General features: G+C 42.2%; 1 protein-coding gene across 1 annotated transcript in view; it reads right to left on the minus strand.

Annotated features, from left to right (window-relative positions):
- POLA1 (DNA polymerase alpha 1, catalytic subunit) overlaps positions 1-17,731 on the minus strand; it is a 463,756-nt gene that overhangs the window by 377,882 nt on the left and 68,143 nt on the right. The window contains 4 exon segments of the mRNA XM_068269965.1: positions 1,223-1,377; positions 3,467-3,605; positions 14,141-14,215; positions 16,362-16,478. Of these exon segments, the coding sequence (XP_068126066.1) occupies positions 1,223-1,377; positions 3,467-3,605; positions 14,141-14,215; positions 16,362-16,478 (486 nt within the window).

The following is a 17,731-nucleotide window of genomic DNA, read 5'->3' on the forward strand; positions in this document are numbered from 1 at the left end:
CATCTCACTGACTGTCCCTATAGGCTAGCACACAAGAGGTGTGACACGGGGGAAGTATAGCACAGGCAGGAAATGCCATGAGTGTTCATTTTCCCACCAGGAAGCCTGACCTGCTGAGAGAACTGTAGACTATACAGTCCTACTGTCATACAGTCATGGTTCAGCTTCACAATGAGGGAACAAAGGGCATTTTCAGGACCAGGCATGATCAATGACATACAAATTGATGCACATTTTGTTACTAATTTAGTGCAGCTAAAGGACTGTCCCCGGATCGAAATTGTACGGTTCCGATCCGGATCCGATCGCATCCGGTTGCATAAGGTATGTATACGGCTGCGATCCGGATCCGTTGGGTAAAAGTCATAAATAAAACTATATAATTGTTGGGGTCTGGGAGGTCAGCAGAAGGTGCACCTGTAGAATCAGGTCCTCCGCTGTTTAGGCCTCACCTCCACCTCCAACATACTGCTAAACAGCTCCAGCACGTTAGTCACTGCTGCTACACTCCAGAAATGCTTGGCCCATGTGTCCCCATCCAAAATGGCCGCTAGAATACGCATAGGAAGTGGGGTAGAACGTTAGGTGTTTGTAGCCAGTGTGTTTTGTGCTTTCCGTTTCCCATTGGCTTCTATTTCCGGATGGTGCAGTCAGGCTCCGGTCCGGGTGCGTGGGCCGGATGATCCGGACCCGAAAAATAGCGCATATTGGAAAAGTGTCCGGAGTCCGGATCCAATCCGGCTCCGTTCTGTATGGAACGGACGCATGTGAACGTCCGCATAGACTTTGCATTGCTATGCGGAACATACGTTCCGTTTGTACAGTATACGGTCCGGATCCGATCAGGCGAATCCGGACAGCGAACGCTAATGTGAACCAGGCCTTAGAGAGTTGAGCAAATCAAATACAAGCTGCTGCTTATTTGGATTGGCCCAATTCCAATCTGCATGCAATTTGCAACTAAATTTGCCCCAGCTTGTGAAATTAGCATCTTATTGATCATCTCTACCTGGAACCTATTAGGACTACAATTTTGTAACTTGGCTCCTCAGGATATTCCATATGGTTCCCTGTATATAATCATCAGACTTCACTGCATGTAGAGGATAGCAGGGATCAAACAACTCATTTATTTTCTGTGTTAAGACACAATTTAATCACTAACGCAAACACACCATCACAGCCAAAATATTCACACTTGGGGAGCTATAAATAAACATACCTCATTTTGATGAGTCTTTGGATTCTGGATTGTCTTCATACTAAGAGACATGACAACCACTGGAGGTGGGGACTGATGCTTTACAACATTTACCAGATCAGGCTTTGAGACCATTGCCTCGATTTTGCACCAGCTGATCGGCTGACTGTTTAGTTCTGCAAAAAATACACACAACATTAATCCACACTGAGGGAGAACAACAAGGTGTCAAATAACCCAACCACCCCAAAGAGGTGACCTCTCTATATCTTACATAGTATAGTGATTGGAGTATTCTGATACCACTCTTGAGCTACACTTTCATTCCACAGGGAAGATCAAGAGGGTAGTTGAGTGACAAGCTACCATATCACCACTTGTAACTTCTCGCATCAATACCACATTAACACATCCACAACCTACATTACTTCAACCATACACATGCCCCACTGATGAACAGAGTGGGAGGGAAAAGGATTAGGGACTAACTGCCAGAGCTGCCTCAAATGGCTGCTAAGGAGGCGATTGATGTGTGAGCCTCACCTTACCAGATGCACAGGATACGCTCACTAAAACGACATGGTTATCATCACCAGTGAAGCCTCAAGGAGCTATAGTAAGTATATGGTATATGGAGTGGATTGGAGAGTATAGTCAGAGTGTTTGGTTGGGAGTGGATGGAAGAGAGGTAAGATAAATAAATCAAGTAGACGGGCCTTGATTTCAGTTTAGTAATAGTTCCTTAATTTAATTATATTGTATTTTCTAAAATATGTCCGCCTCCATATCCTCCTCACTTCAGTTGCCCTTGTTTGCTTTAAAGGGGTTCTCTGGGGGACGGGGGTTGAAAATAAAAACAGACACCTGGGGCTTCTACCGGCCACCTGCAGCTGTAATGTCCCACGCCGTCCTAAAACGATCCGCTGTTTTCCCACCACTGCTCCCGGTCTGATATTCATCTAACAAGACGAACAGTGCTCGCTCCCGCACGCATCATCAGGAGCTTACTGCACACAGGCACAGTACAAGAAAACTTCGTACTGCGTCTGTGCAGTAAGCGCCTGAGTACACGTGTGGGAGCGAGCACTATTCATCTTGTTAGACCAATATCAGACCGGGACCAGCGGTGGGGAACTGCGGATCATTGGAGCACGGCGTGGGACATTACAGCTGCAGGGGGCCGGTAGAAGCCCCAGGTGTCTGTTTTTATTTTCAACCCCCCTCCCAGAGAACCCCATTAAGGGGCCCTTTCAGTTTATCCAGGATGGCACAGAGGCTTCCAACTAAGGTGGACAATATATTTTACTCTCCGTCCCCATTTGCTTTGAATGGCCATCACTTCAAGACATATTAGCTGAAAACATCCAACCTATCTACCAAATAGGGAAAACAAACAGAGCTCTGTGCAGCAGAGCCCATATTAATTCCAATATTTACTAAAAATGGAAGGCACCATTAAACCTAGTAATATCAGCTGGACATACTAAAGATAAAATGTCAAGAAGTGACTGCAATACACAGAAAACCTTAAAGCGGATCACAAGCCTAAATTTAAAAGCCAGCAGCCTTCCTGTTAAAGTTCTAGTTACCTGTGCTGCCTTCTCCCTCAAAACTGCCCCGAAAACACCGAATCACCCGACTTCCGGCATGTGGTCCCTCCTCCCCGAACAAAACCGCCAAGCTGTTTACCGGAATAAACATCTTGGCATTTCACTCCTGGTAGGAGCCACGTGACAGAAATCGTGTGATTCGGAGCGGCTTCAAGGGACAAGCCAGCGCAGGTAACTAGAACTTTAACAGGAAGGCTGCTGGCTTTTACATTTAGGCTGGAGATCCGCTTTAAGGTAATGAAAAGATCACAAAACAGATCTTTTAAGCCGAATTAAAATCCTAATAAAATTATAATAAGATAGTAGAAAAGTCCTTAAAAATTAAGTATAAACAGCTCAACCCATTATACACACTGAAAATACAACCTTATTTCTATAATTTGAAAAAAAGGGACAATTTAAAGTTAAGACGACCAAGTACAGCAAAGTGAGCCAACAAAAAGACACCCTGCTACACATTATTACAAATAAAGCTGTACAAAATTAAATAAAAATAAGCTAGCAATAGAAAAAAAACCTTTAATCCTTTACTTTGGCACTTACAACCCTTCCAAATGCAGCAAGTAGGCGAAACGCCTGCGGAGAGATCAGGGTCAAGAAAACATATATATAAAAATATGCAGGCAAAAATTGTAGAAAGAAGCCATATATTTACGTGGGCTCTTTATCTCTAGCCAGCTGGGCCCTTTTATCTTCCGACTAAGCAAGAAAAGCTCCAAGCTTGAAGTATTTGTTCCAAAGACATGTGAAAATGTTTCTCCCTTTAGGTCTTGAGGAAGTTGGGGCAAGTCTGCCTGCAAGGCAAACATATCATAAAATAAATTTAGTCAAAGGAAACAATTAGCCTGGAAATGTATGTCCAACAATCATAGCCAATTTTGTTTTTTCTTCTCAGCTAGACGCTCACTCACCCCCTGCCTGGAGCAGTTACTTTCAAGAGGTATAAAATTAGGTGCAGTAATTTGTGTCTGCATAAACTTCATACAGAATAATAATTGTTAATCTCCTTAAAAATAAGATTAGCACAAAGTTAAAATGGAAAAAACATTTAGAAAGCTGTAAGAAACTTGAGAGATTCAATGTGGAACCTAGCTGCAACAATACAGTCTCCTCATGGTTCAAAAGATCCTGACTTATGCCTGGTTATTAAAGTGGAGAGCCATAGAGATATTAGATAACCATCAATAATGTATTTCACTGGAATTGTGCAGTAACTGTCATAAGCGACAGAAATTCAGAACTTGGGTCACCAAGTCACTTTTTAAGTCTCATCAGAGTTCAAAAATTAAACCTCAAGCTGCAATATATGCGCTTAGCTCTGCTTGTAGATTATAAGTACAACTGTATAAGCCTATGCTAATATGTTGGCGGAAATATATGTTACTGAGTAAGGCTACTTTCACACCAAGACGTTGCGTTTTAGGGGACGTTACCGTCACATAACGTGCCCCTAACGCAACGCGTGGTGGTGTTGAAGTTGGACGTCAGATTGAGCCGTGTTATGCGGCTCTCAAAACAGCCGCTCCAGGATAGTGATGGGAAGTCTGGATATTTTAAGGATTCGGATAATTCAAATCGGATCATTGAAAAGATCCGGATCTTTGAACCGAATCATTTGAATCATTTTACTAGGGAAGCAGACTGGGGTGAAATGACTAGCAGGACAGGACTTCCCCTGCACTGTACATTCTGTATGTTCCTGTTTCTTCCAGACTGACATCCACTGTGAACCGAATCTTTCATTGTGATGATCCGGATGATTCGACTCACAAAAAAGATCCGGATCAAATGAACGATTCGTTCATGATCCGGACAACACTACAGTCCTACCACGAGTTTCTGCAGTGCAGTGAATATTAATTACCCATGTGGCTAGTCACTGAGCATGTGCAAACAATCTAACGCAGCTCTATAGGGGTATAACGTACAGCATGCTGCACTTTCATTTAACGTGCAGCTTTATACCCTAACTCAACCTGTGCACCGTGAACAGCACATTGATTTTACAGTGCTGTGAGTTAGGCTGCGTTACTGGCTGCTGTAACGTGGGACTCTAACGTCCCACTGTGAAACCAGCCTAAAGATTCAAAGCTTACTATGCCCTGCAGGTGTGAGTGAGTGAGTGAGTGAGTGAGTGAGTGAGTGAGTGAGTGAGTTAGTGAGTGTGAGAGAGAGAGAATGAATGAGAATTTCTAATCAAATACCAAGCACCTCATGGATCTCAACTTATCACTACTGCACGTCTATAATTACATCAAAACCTCTCCACACACAGGCCCATATGCAATTCACTTTTTCTCTTGAGTTTTTTCCTAGGTGATATTTTAAAACATGTCAATAAAATGCCCTTTAAAACACCAACAAGCAAGAAAACACTCAAAATAATTTTGATAGTACTTTTTTAACTATGTTTTGATACTTTTTCAAAAAGTGAAAAATTGAAAAATTATCTCCTAGGAGAAAACTCAGGAGAAAAAGTTAATTGCATATGGGCCACAGTAGTGTGAAGAAGCACTATTCACCATCCACATTTTATCTATTGCTCTTATTTATAATGCAACCGGTTCTGTTCGCCCAAAAAATTTAGTATAACGTGGAAGACAACCTGAATTAACTCAACACTCAGTTTTTGATCTTTATTTAACCCCTTCAGCCTTCAGTCGTGTTTCACTTTATGCACCTGAGCAATTTTCCCCTCCCATTCATTCGCCTATAACATTATCACTACTTATCACAATGAACTGATCTATATCTTGTTTTCTCCACCACCAATTAGGCTTTCTTTGGTTGGTAGATTTTGCTAAGAGCTACTTTACTGTAAATGTCTTTTAACAGGAAAAATAAGAAAAAAACAGAAAAAAAATTATTGCTCGGTTTTCGGCCATTATAGTTTTAAAATAATACATGCCTCCATAATTAAAACCAACCTATTGTATTTGTCTAATAGTCCCGGGTATTGCACCGTTTAAATTATGTCCCTATCAATGTATGGCGACAATATTTTATTTGAAAATAAAGTGTATTTTTTCAATTTTGCATCGATCACCATTTACAAGCTTATAATAAAAAAAAAAAAAAAAAAGAGAAATATTTAATCTTTACATGAATACTTAAAGTCGATCCGAGATGAACTTTTTTGCATAATTATGTTCCTTTCCTATTGTTTATAGGGCATTCCTCAAGCCAAATACTTTTTTGTTTTTGTTTTAATACTCTAATTCCCTATAAACTAAAGAAGTCACGCCCACAGGTTTTCAGAGAGCCAAGGCACTTTCAGACAGTAGCAAGGGCTCAAGGGAGCTCAGTCTGGGCAGGAGGAGGGGAAGGTATTACTAGCCACTAATTTCAGAGGTAGGGGGGATTATTTTTTTCTGCTCAAGATGCAGATAAGCCTGCTTCTGTGTAAGGTTTACAAACAGCATGGCTGCTGTCATTGTATCACAGGAATAATCAATCATATTCTATTAAAGCTGTTTGCAGCTAGATTTGCTGTGTAAACTAATCTAAACTTTAGATAAGATATATCCAGTTTGGCCTATCTGGACGAGCTTCCTCGTCCAGATAGGCACTGCTGCTGCCGCCTCGTGCGCGCGATCGGGCACGCCCCCGCGCTCGCTCCCGCTGCCCACCGCTAGCCCCCCGATCAGTGAATGGGAATATAATTCCCATTCACCGATCTATCTTCCCCGCAGAAATACCGATGCTTTCTCTCCAGAGAGTGCGGTATTTCTGCCCCCAGGAAACATTTCCCCTGCTTTTAAGTTCCTAGATGCGAAATCGTTCGCATCTAGGACTTTTTTCACTGTGGCCATCTTGTGGCCGAATAGTAAACTGCACCACAATTCATTTTTAATTAAAAAAAAAATATATATTTTACATTTAAAATTAACAGTTTCCCTCCCACACCAAAAATTACCCACATACACATTTTTTATTAAAAATAAAAATAAAAAATACAATTAAAAAAAACAAAAACAACATAAATAGTTACCCAAGGGTCTGAACTTTTTAAATATGCATGTCAAGAGAATATGTTATTATATTATTTAAAATTATAAGCTTATAAATAGTGATGGACGCAAATTGAAAAAATGCACCTTTATTTCTAAATGAAATATCGGCACCATAAATTGTGATAGGGACATCGTTTAAATGGTGTAATAAGCGGGACAGATGGGCAAATAAAATACATGAGTTTTAATTACGCTAGCGTATATTAATTTCAAACTATAATGGCCAAAAACTGAGAAATAATGAATTTTTTTCATTTCTTTCTTAATCTTCCTGTTAAAATAGATTTAGAAAAAAATAATTCTTAGCAAAAATGTAGCACCCAAAGAAAGCCTAATTAGTGGCGGAAAAAACAAGATATAGATCAATTCATTGTGATAAGTAGCAATAAAGTTATAGGCGAATGAATGGGAGGTGAACGTTGCTCGGATGCATGAGATTTTCGGACTGCGGTGCTGAACCGGATATAGACAAGTTACTTGTTATAGTTAGTTTTTCATCTCGGATCCGCTTTAAAAAGTTTAGACCCATAGGTAAATATTTACAGGTACTTTTTTTATTGTAATTTTTTTTTTTTAATTCAACATTTTATTTGGGAATTTTTTGGAGGGTGGGATGTAAATAGTAATTTTTTTAATGTAAATATGTGTTTTGTTTTTTTTTTAACATGTAGATGTAGTTTTACTATTTGGCCACAAGATGGCAACCATAAGTGTTTACATTACGTCACTCTAAGCATAACATGTATGCTTAGAGGGTGACGTAGGGGGGACATAAGAGACAGAAAGAGTGAGGCTTCTGAGAGAAGCAGTCGCTTTTTTCTGCCGGGGAAAGGAATCGATGATCGGCACCATGTCCTGATTCATTGAACCCTGGGCGAACAAACTGCGGCCCCGCGGCGCGCTTGCACGCACGCGATCGGCCGCGGGAGCGTGCATGCAGCCTTTTGGACGTAGCCTATACGTCCAAAAGACTTAAATGGTTAAGAAAAGAAGTTCAACAACATCCATATCCCCATGTGAAGATTAAGATTGAGGTTGGCTTCACACTGCAGATTGGTGGTGGGGCGTACTGCACCACCAAAAACTGGCCTTCATGAATTACTGCGTTAGTCTGCAGTAATTCCTGTCTGGCATCCGGCCAAACAGGAAATTATGATCACTTCCTGTTCAGCAATCGATGACGTGCGAGGAAGCATATTTCTAAAATACGCTTCCGCGCATGTGAGATGCAGATAACTGCGGCGAGTGTTTAAAAACTATAGACTTACTGTATATTCCCACGTATAAGACGACCCCCCCAACTTTTCCAGTTATCATATACTGGTGCTATGTATGAACAGATACTGGTGCTTTACTGTATGTGGTACCCAGTATATAGGCGATTGACTGGTTGGTTTGGCCAGCTTTCCTTGTCTACCGGTTTATCAAAGCGGTATGGAAGAATAGATTGCGCTATGCCCATAAAACACGCCTCTTTCACCCTTCTGGTCCACCCTTGTATCCTATTTACCTCCTTCTCTGCCTTTCAAATCTCGCACATGTGCACTTGCGCCACTTCAATACAGTCCTCAGGAGCGAGATCTGAGAGTCGTAACAGGATAAGGAGACAGACTTAGGAGTACTCAACGACAACAAGTTAAATAATCGTACTCGATGCCAAGCTGCTGCAGCTAAAGCTAACAACATTTTGAGACGCATTAAAAGGAAATAAAAACTCGAGAATAATATTGCCCCTGTTTAAAGCTCTAGTAAGGCCACATCTGGAATATGGAATTCAGTTCTGGGCACCACATTACAGAAAAGATATTGCAGTTTTAGAGCAGGTGCAGAGACTAGCAACAACATTGATACGAAGGATGGAATGTCTCACTTTCCAAGAAAGGTTAGATAAACTGGGTTTATTTAGTCTAGAGAAAAGATGCCTTAGAGGGGATCTAATTAACACGTATAAATACATCAGAGGGCAATATAAAAGCTTGGTGGATGAGCTTTTTGTCCCTAGGCCTTCTCAAAGGACTAGAGGACATGATCTGCGCATGGAGGAAAAACGTTTTAGCCATGTATTTAGGAAAGGGTTCTTTACAGTAAGAGTGATTAAGATGTGGAATGAATTGCCATAGGAAGTAGTTATGGCAAATTCTATCCCTGCATTTAAAGGGGGCTTAGATGCTTTCCTTGCATTGAAAGACATCCATGGCTACAATTACTATGCCCAATAATGATGTTGATGCAGGGATTTTATCTGATTGCCATCTGGAGTCGGGAAGGAATTTTTTCCCTTTGGGGTTAATTGGACCATGCCTTATAAGGGTTTTTCGCCTTCCTCTGGATCAACAGGGATGTGTGAGGGAGCAGGCTGGTGTTGTACTTTGTTCTCTGGTTGAACTCAATGGACATATGTCTTTTTTCAACCCAAATAACTATGTAACTATGATAGGGCGTATCACCCGTCATCAATGACACCCGGCGTATAAGACGAACCCCGACTTTTCAGAAGATTTTTCAGGGTTAAAAAGTAGTCTAATACGCCAGAATATACAGTATGACTTTTGGCCCGACACAGATCGGCGCATGGTAACATAGGTATTGAAGCGCATTAGATAGTGCACTTCCGGCACAGCGTACCACAACGTGGGGAATGTGAACTTCCCCATAAATTAACAATAGGCTGCGGTAAATTTAGTGTGAAAGGGCCCTCAAGGACAGGCACTTACCAAACTGGTACGTGTCTAAATTGATTTTTTTTGGTTATCAAGTAATTTCGTACACTACTGACTGAATAACCATTACTTTTTCACATGGGCAGTGTGGGGAATGGTGAACTATTTTTTTTATTAATATAAAAATATGCACTTAAAATCTGTGTATGAAAAGCAAATCTGTTGCGTGAAAAAGTCAGAAGTCAGACACTTACCTATGGAGAGGGAAGGCTATTAAACCTTCCGGATTCCCTCGTTCCAGGTCTGTCCCCAAGTGAAGTTACGCCACATTACAACAACAACAACAACAAATAACATTTGTAAAGCGCTTTTCTCCCGTGGGACTCAAAGCGCATAAGCATGGCTCCGACCATCGTGGTACAGAGGAAGAGTTTAATAAATCTGGAAATGCCAGGCTAAACAGGTGGCTTTTCAGTCTGGATTTGAATAGCTCCAGGGATGGTGCTGTCTTTACTGGGTGTGGTAGGGAGTTCCAAAGAGTAGGGGCAGCATGACAGAAGGCTCTGTCTCCAGATTTTTTGAGGTGCACTCTGGGAGTGACCAAGTTTATAGAACTTGATGATCTGAGGTTGTGAGAGGTGTGGTGCAGCTTCAGCAAGTCCTTCATGTATCCAGGGCCCAGATTGTGCAGGGATTTGAATGTCAGCAGTCCAATCTTGAAGAGTATTCTCCATTCTACTGGTAGCCAGTGCAGTGAGCGAAGGATCGGTGTAATGTGACAGTGGCGAGGCTGGTTTGTTAGCAATCTGGCAGCAGCATTCTGCACTAATTGCAGGCGACGCAGGTCCTTTTTGGGGAGGCCAGCATAAAGGGCATTGCAGTAGTCCAGCCGTGATGTGATGAAGGCGTGGACTAGGGTTGGAAGATCCTCTGGGGGAATCAGATGTTTAATCTTTGCAATGTTCTTCAGATGAAAGAAGGAAGATTTAACTACAGATGAAATTTGGTTTCTGAAACTCAATTCCCCATCGATTAGTACGCCAAGGCTGCGCACAAGGTTGGAGCTGTTTATGTCTGAATTCCCAATCCTGATTGGTGTTGCTTTAGGATAGAGCTGTTTTGATGGCGAGCACTGGCTTTGGACAAACAGGACCTCAGTTTTGTCAGCATTCAGTTTCAACCAGTTATCATTCATCCATGCCTGAAGCTCAGCTAAGCAAGAGTTTATTTTTGGGGTAGGGTCTGTTCCACCAGGTTTGAAGGACAGGTATAGCTGTGTGTCATCGGCGTAGCAGTGGTACGTCAGGCCATGTCGTTGGATAAGTGTACCGAGTGGCAACGTAGATTGCAAACAGCAGAGGGGATAGGATTGATCCTTGTGGCACTCCGAATTGTAGAGGTGCAAGTTTGGACATTATAGGTCCTAGGGATACTCTCTGTGTTCTGTCAGTCAGGAATGATCTGAACCACTGGAGGACTGATCCACTGATGCCACAGTACTCCTGCAGTCTGTTAAGCAGGATTTCATGGTCAACTGTATCAAAAGCCGCTGAGAGATCCAACAGGATTAGGATGGAGCATTCCCCTCTGTCCCTTGCCATGAGCAGATCGTTGCAGACTTGGATGAGGGCTGTTTCACAGCTGTGGTGTTTCTTAAAGCCAGATTGTAGAGGGTCCAGGATGTTGTTTACTGACAGCCTGGTTTCAAGTTGCAGATAGACAGCCTTTTCAATAACTTTACCTAAGAAGGGGAGGTTGGAGACAGGTCTGTAGCTGTTCATAGCATCTGGATCCATGGAAGGTTTTTTAAGAGGGGGCTTGATGATTCCTTCTTTTAGAGAGGTAGGAAACCTCCCTGCTTGCAGAGAGCAATTTACTATTTTGTGAAATGCTGGACCAAGCAGGTCAGGGCATTTCAGCATATGTTTAGTTGGTCCAGGGTCCAGGTCGCAGGTTGTCTGGCGGAGACGACAGAGGATGTCTGAGATCTCTTCCTCACTAATACTTTTGAAGTCAGTCCAGGGTGTTAGGTTGTTTTTGCAGCTATTTCCAGGAGTTGCATGAGTCTTGGGTGCTGTGGACTGAATGAGAGACCGAATAGAAGATACTTTGTCAGCAAAGTAGCAAGCAAATTTCTCACATAGCTCCTTTGAGGGAGTTACAGTGGGTTTTAGACAGGATGGATTACATAGTCTATCAACTGTGCGGAATAGTTGGGCTGGTCTGTTGGCGGCCTTTGCGATCTCCTGTGATAGGTAGGAGGATTTTTTCTTGGTGATCGCATTTTGGTAGCTTTCCAGGTGAGAGACAAGGGTGTGTTTATCTTTTGAATTCTGAGATTTTCGCCACTTCCTTTCTAGTCTGCGCACTTCTTTCTTTATGTCCTTTAGTGAGCTGTCAAACCACCGTGCATGGTGAAGTGGTGTAGATCGTTTGATGCGAACTGGAGCAAGGATGTCATAGGCAGATGACACTGCATGATTGTACATCAGGACCATGGAGTCTGGGTCTGCGCAATGATTGGTTAATGCGTTGAAGTTGAGAATATTTTGAACGTGCTGGGGTGAGACATCTTTCAGAGAACGGTATTTTAGTTCTTTCTCTCTGTGTTTTATCGCTGGTGCTGGTGCTGGTGCTGTCAGAGAGAAGTGGATGGTGTGGTGGTCTGACCATACCACTGGGTTTATATCCATGTGTGATATTAAAAGTCCGGAATGAAATATAATATCCAGGGTGTGCCCTTTCGTGTGGGTGGGGAGGTTGACAGCCTGAGAGAGACCCAGTTCACTCATTATGAGAAGTAGTTCACTTCCTAGCTGGGAGTCGTGCATTGAAGTCTCCCAGGATGATCCATGTAGGGTGTTCCACTGTTACGCAGGATAAGAGTTCAGATATTTCCTTAAGAAAGGCTGGACCATTTTTTGGGGGGCGGTATATGAGCAATATGTTGATGTTTACTTCTGCTGACAGTTGAGCTGCAAGACATTCAAAGGTTTCAGTGGGGCCTATGGGCAGGGGCCTTATGTTCAAAGAGGATCTGAAGCATATGGCAACCCCCCCCCACCCTTGCGGACTTGTCTCTCACAGTGCAAGACTGAATAATCGGTCGGCACGGTTGCTTCAAGAGTTGGGCCTGCATGCTTCCCAAGCCAGGTCTCTGTCAAAAAGGTCAAATCAGAGAGCTCTATTAGGTCATGTATAGTTGCAGTCTTATTATTTATCGATCTGGCATTGCAGAGTGTGGCTGTGATTGAGCTTTGCTGGGGATGTTTTTTAGACTTCACTGTCAAACTTGTTATCCTTTGCCTGGTGTTGCTTCCCTGGTGTTTATTTTTGGATGCACTACCTCTCCGCCCCCTTCTGCATTTCCTGAGTATCCCAAAGGATTTTAAGAGGAGAGCTAGTGAGGTGTTAATTTGTAATTGTTCCTTGGGAGGGCAGGCAGAGAGAAGGTCCTTTGATGAGTATTTGTATGTTGACATTAGAGACAATAGACTTGTTCAGATAGCTTGTACTTCTGAAGTCCTGCTGAGATCAAAGGGGATCTGTGCAAACTCCTTTCATTCCTACACAGAGTTGGATCATAGATTTATTTTAAGTAAAGTTACTTGTTTTAGAGTTAGATGATAAATGATAACATAAATGTGGAAAATATTCACTTGGTGCATATGCCTTGGATAATGAATAAAGGATTACTCACAGGGTGGAGTGAGGGCAATCATAGGCAATCAAGTCTTCAGAGAGGTTGAAGGTCTTGTTTCAGGTCAGCTGTTAGAAGGCTTGGTGTGTTCAGCAGAGGTAAGCTTCATGGAGGATTTTAATCCAGTTTAAATCTCTGCCATTCAAAGTAATCCGATTGTTCTGGTTGGTTGTAGTTGTAGCCTTGGTCGTGGTGGGTGGAATTCCTCTGTATTTTGAGTCCAGTTTCAGCACAAATAGGTTTAAAGGTGTAGAAATCTGAGACAAGGTCTGGAGCAGCTTAAGAGAGCTGCAGCCCGGCTGGCCGCGCTCAGTAGACTTTAGGGAGCCTCCTAAAGACTGACGGGTCCATACTGTGTGAGGGCACGTTTGCGCATGCGCAGTATGGAGGTGACCATTTTGGAGAGTACTTGGGAAGACGAGTGCTCCCAATGCCTTCTGAGGGTCGCTGAACACAGCGGTGTAACAAGGGGACTGAGAGGAGATAGGGAAGGCTTAGGAGGATCCAGAACCTTACTATGGGTAAGTATCAGATTTCTTTTTTTTTGCCTTCAGATTTTCTTTAACCTGGACTGTCTTTTTCTCGGTTCTAAATTTGTTTGGAGCGGCATAATTAAAAGAATTAGGGAACTAGAGAAGTCAAAACAGCGGAAATCAGTGAGGGGGCCATTACATTTTCACACAATATATTTACATGCATTAAACAGTCCATACTGAAAGTGCAATCTGCATTCCTTTCACTAGGATAGGTAGGCAAACAGACAGATCTTAATATTTTACAACAAAGTCATGATACCAGAACTGAGACTCTAGCGATACGAGTGCCATGTGCTCAAAGATATCTTCAGACTACTCAACTTCAAGGATTTTTCAGATTTCAACAACTATATTCTTGAATAATGAACATGATACCGAAATGTATCATGTAAAAGATCATGTGCTGACAGCATTACTTACAGAATATCGAACCTCTAGGTACTCGGAGCTGGCTGGCACATCTGGAATCTCAAATGCATAATTCTTTTCCACTTTCTAAAATAAAACAAAAAGTATATTTTACACAAAACACAACTAAGGGGAATTATAAAAAAAAAAAATCCAAAGCCAACTGGCAAGTTTTCATTACAGCTTAAAAATTAAAGTGAATACCGGGATAGTCAGAAAGGGTAAGGTATTTATTCAGTCTTTGTTCTCACGTTTGAATAAGTCCTGCTGGGCAAATTATCTGAAAATTGATTCACAGATAAACACTCCTGCCCAGGGCTGTGCTGATGGGTAGAGAAAAGAACATTCGACCATGATCCTGAATAGGACCGCATACTATTTTAGAATTGGCTAGACAAGAATTATCACTGGTATACTGCTGTTCAACACAGCAGGTGTGTCTATAGAGCGTTAAAAAAAAAAAAAAAAAAAAAAAAAAAACAGAGCAAAAAGGATGCTTGGCGCAGTCAGTATATTAGTGACTTCAAGTTTGTAAAACATAAAAACGATGGACTGAACCAAAGCAGGGTGGTACACAAGTAGCTGTTCGACGCTGTGGGCCGACCAACCTCAGTTCCCAACATCCTGCAGCTTCTCACTGTGTACCTCTGCAATCCAGTAGTCCTGAATTCATAAGCTTCAAGAATAAAAGGGGTTTCCTGCCTTAGACCCCCCCCCCCCCCCTCCCCTTATCTGTGGTGATTGCCCTGGCCCTGTGCAGTGACTATGATATAAGAGGACCCAGTTCTGTTTTCTATGCTACAATAATACGGACAGCTCTTCGTGTAATGTTAAATGCATAGCTTTAGCTCATATGAGATTATTTAGTCATGATATTGTATATGCATATTTATATACTTTTTTTCAAACTTTGTTAATAAAAAAAAAAAAAAAAAAAAAAAAAAAAGAATAAAGGTGCTTCTAGTGTCAAGCATCTGTTTGTTTGCCACAGCATACATTAATGCGGACTGGGTGGTGTCACAGTGTTATCAATAGTTAACTACTAGAGAGGATTTACAAAACAGAATGAGTATGTGACACCTGACAAGCCAACAGGTTTTTAGTACACATGAACACGGCCCAAGCAGTTGTTGCCTAAGCCTCGTACACATGCTAGGTGGTTTTTAAGCAGGAGTCACGGCTTAGGACCGTCACTGTCCAGAATCTAGCATTTGTATAGTAATCCCCTCAGTGCGTCGGCAGGAGATCTGCCCTGCCGGATCATCTCGTCCAAGTGCCAGCCAAGTCCACCGTTACCCCTCCTTATTCCTCCCCCTCCGAGCAGCTTTGCCGTTCGCTGCACGTCCTCTCTCTCCCTCCCCTCCTCCATAGCAACAGAAAGCATTGGCAGGCTATAAGCTAGCAACACGTCTGTGCAGAACTCACTCAGACCCAAGCTGTCCCTGATGAATTAAGTATCAATCCCTATAAGCAACAGTAACTGTATGTAAGTACGCACCTTTAGTGGTTCCCTAGGAGGGACGGGGAAAAAAAATGCAGAAAATAGAAAGGTAGAACCTACAGAAATGATAAAGGTAAACCAGCAAAGGTCTACACGGACTATCCTCTACAAATTAAGCTACAAAAGATCAGCTTTTCTCCTGTACGGTGCCTTCTTAAAGAGGAACAATAGTGTAAATATAAAGGGGCAAAAAGCCCTTAATATAAAGCTCTCTGTTAGAGCTGCAAGAATTGGCTGGTGTCAGCAGCAATACTCACTTGCCCGCCCGTAAATTACTAGAGGCCTAAAACTCCGCCCCCTCCATCAGCATGACAGTCAACTATGCTCAACCCGACCTGTGTTGCCACAGCCTGCCCCCAGCTGGACATCAGCCTATTAGGCCACGGCTCCTGAGCTGGGACTGGGCAAAGATGACACAGGTGGGTATGACCATAGCTACAGAAGAATTTAGAAAAAAAAATGCCAAGGTGGTTTTGCCGATGGAGCTGCAGACCTCTAGGTGTGAGTTACTGCTGCTGATACCTGCCGATCGCGGCAGCATTAACAAAGAACCTTAAATTACAAGCTTTCTTTTGAATTTTGTTCCTCTTTAAGCTCAACATTTTTTTTTTTGCAGACCTCTGCAACATGCAGAATGCAGAAGTTGAACTCTACACCCTGGCAAGCTTAGGCAGACACAAACAGGGCATAGATTTCAACTACGGACGTTTGAAAACAATATAAACCACCAACCTTTGATTTGAACTTCATTATCCTAAATTTATCTGCAATGTTATCATTGAATTCTTGATAAACATTCATCATTGTCACTGGAACTCCGGTGTCTTTTCCCGATGGCAACTGGACTCTCTAGTTAAAAAGAAAAAAAATAGCATATACTTGTTTTTCATTAATCAATTAATAAAAATACATTAAAAGAAGAAACCTAGATAAAATAAATATTTGGTGACTTAATGACAAGCTGCCTTTAAAATAGTATCATTTTGTAGAGATAGTCGAATTGCAAATCTTTCCAACCTGCATTCAATTATCATGCATATTTGTAAAATTAAAGTGAGCTAAACACATGCACTTCCTGTTGATTTTCATTGGTCAAGGAAACATGCAATTAACATGAAAGCCAGACTTTGCATCTTATTATCCATCTGCAATCTCCCAAGTACACATATACACTGCGAAAATGAAATGTCACCTTCGTTAAAATAATTTAACTTTATCAGTTAGACATTAACCTCCTTAGCGGTAATCACGAGTAAAGCCCGGGGTGGAAAAAACTTGCCAGGAGTGGTAACCCCAAGCTGAACTCGTGGTAGCCGCCGGGGGTCTATGCAGAGCAATGCGCACAGCGGACGTTTTTCACTCACCTCCCGGGGGATCCCAACATCGGCCGCCATTCTTTTTCCTCTCCTCAGAGGTTCTGCTTCCCTTGGTGAGATTGCCATCTGTTGTCATGACAAATGCTGGTAATATCACTATAGGGTTACAGCACCACCCAGAGGATGGAGGGAAAACTGCAGCGCTGGATCCAAGGGAGATGAGTGAGCTGCTGCAGATCTCCCTAGCAGCATGATTTTTTCCTGGTTTTAGGGTCTAAAAACGTGCAAAACAATTGTACCACTTTTAGACCCTAAAATCTGGAAAGAATCATACCGCCAAGGGAGTTAAAAAGGTATTACTTTGACAAAAAACTTTATTACATTTCAATTTTCAGCCAGCTATCAATTCCCAAAACAGACTACAAACCAATGGCGTACATGTAATAAAGGCACATATAAAAAAAGGGTGCCAGATATTGCCGCTAGAGGAATATCAGTAAAATTACAGATTTTTTGCTACCCAATTCCTATAGCTAAATATCGTAGTGTTTACAGATATTTTACTGTGACCTAACCTAACCCTGCTCTCACACAACACCCCTGGTGGTGCCTAAACCCTTAAACCTCCTACCAATGTCCAACCCTTACTTTACCGATGCCTGACTTCCCCTCTACCGATGCCTAACCCTTAACCCCCGACACAAAGATGCAAGTGGTTGCATTACAAGGAAATTTGGGCAACGGAGGCTTCCACTTCATACTGAGATTTCCACTATGTGATTTTCG

This window comes from Hyperolius riggenbachi, chromosome 2 (genome assembly GCF_040937935.1).
Source record: "Hyperolius riggenbachi isolate aHypRig1 chromosome 2, aHypRig1.pri, whole genome shotgun sequence".
In the NCBI taxonomy this organism is placed as follows: Eukaryota; Metazoa; Chordata; class Amphibia; order Anura; family Hyperoliidae; genus Hyperolius; species Hyperolius riggenbachi.